This window comes from Merops nubicus, unplaced genomic scaffold, assembly GCF_000691845.1.
Source record: "Merops nubicus isolate BGI_N331 unplaced genomic scaffold, ASM69184v1 scaffold26940, whole genome shotgun sequence".
NCBI classification, from domain to species: Eukaryota; Metazoa; Chordata; class Aves; order Coraciiformes; family Meropidae; genus Merops; species Merops nubicus.
In genome coordinates, this window is record NW_008583940.1 from 1 (window position 1) to 1,400 (window position 1,400).

Here is a 1,400-nt window from a genome sequence, read left to right on the forward strand (position 1 = left end):
ACCAGGCGGTTCTCGGGGACCCCCAGGATCACCTCGTGGTGGAGGTCGCCGCTGCCGAAGTGCTGGGCGAGGGCCAGGCCGCTCAGGCAGTAGCAAGTGTGGTAGAAATCCCGAGATCTGAGCCAAAAAAGGAGAGAGATTTAGGTGCTGAGCGGGACCCCAGGAGCCCGCCGGGCAGCCCGTGGCTACCGAGAGGGGGGACTCACTTGCCAGGCCTGGCGGGCAGGCCCCCAGCCGGGGCCGGGGAAAAGGAGAGAGATTTAGGTGCTGAGCGGGACCCCAGGAGCCCGCCGGGCAGCCCGTGGCTACCGAGAGGTGGGACTCACTTGCCAGGCTTGTCGAGCAGCCCCCCAGCCGGGCACTGGCAGCACAGGAGGATGTATTCCTGCAGCGCAGACTGGTCGAACATCCAGCGGGTCATGTCCAGCGCCTCGTCGCCTGCGTGGAACCCACAGCAATGCCCAGGGGGGTGGCAGAACCCCACGCCGGGGACCTCCCGCGCCCCACCGAGGGGTGGGGACGGCCAGGGGTGAAACCTCACGGGCAAGAAGCCGTGGGGAGCACAAGGGTCCCTGCGAGGCCCTGAGAACAGGGATGTGGGGACACCCGAGTGGCTCTGCGCTTGTTTCCACCTCACTGAATGCCAACCTCAGCTGGGGAAGGGGATGGGGAACAAGGCCTGGAGCCCAAGTGTGGGGAGGAGCAGCTGAGGGAGCTGGGGGTGCTGAGCCTGGAGCAAAGGAGGCTCAGGGGAGACCTTCTGGCTCTGCACAGCTCCTGACAGGAGCCTGGAGCTGGGAGGATGTCAGGCTCTGCTCCCAAGGGACAAGGGACAGGACAAGAGGCAATGGGCTGAAGTTGCCCCAGGGGAGGTTTCAGTTGTCCCTGAGGAACAGTTTCTTGCCCTGGAGGGTTGCCCAGGGCTGTGCCAGGCTGCCCAGGGCAGTGGTGGAGTCCCCACCCCTGGAGGGGTTCCCAAGCCATGGAGATGTGGTGTGAGGGACACGGGGCAGTGGACACCTGGCAGCACTGGGGAAGTGTTGGACTGGATGAGTCTTTTCCACCCCAAACAACGACTCTAAAACAATTCCATCCCTCCCCGGCTCCCAGACTCACCCCTGGCATGGAGGGCACGGTGGAGCAGGGGCAGGAGCCCAGCCTGCCAGAAGGAGTAGCAGCCATCCACCAGCTTGTTGCAGCGGCCCTGGAAGCCGCCCTCGAAGCGCATCTGCCGGCCGGTCACCCAGCGCTGGGGAGGGGGACAGGGAGACAAGGGTGCCAGTGTGGGGACAGGGACACCCCCCAAACCCCCCGGGTCCCCCCCAGGGTGGTGCCACTCACCAGCAGGCTCCGGAGGTCCAGCAGATGTTCCTTCTGGAGGATGACCAGGGCAGCCATGC

At 65.8% G+C, this 1,400-nt stretch overlaps 1 protein-coding gene across 1 annotated transcript; it reads right to left on the minus strand.

Annotated features, from left to right (window-relative positions):
* Positions 1–7: 7 nt before the first annotated feature.
* On the minus strand, positions 8–1,398 carry LOC103775240 (protein farnesyltransferase subunit beta-like; the record flags this gene model as incomplete). The annotated part of the gene is made up of 4 exons (XM_008942688.1): positions 1,342–1,398; positions 1,117–1,249; positions 327–438; positions 8–117 (listed from the first exon to the last, which is right to left on the minus strand). Coding segments are annotated over exons 1-4 (412 nt in total), but the record flags the coding sequence as incomplete, so codon positions are not given.
* Positions 1,399–1,400: the final 2 nt, after the last annotated feature.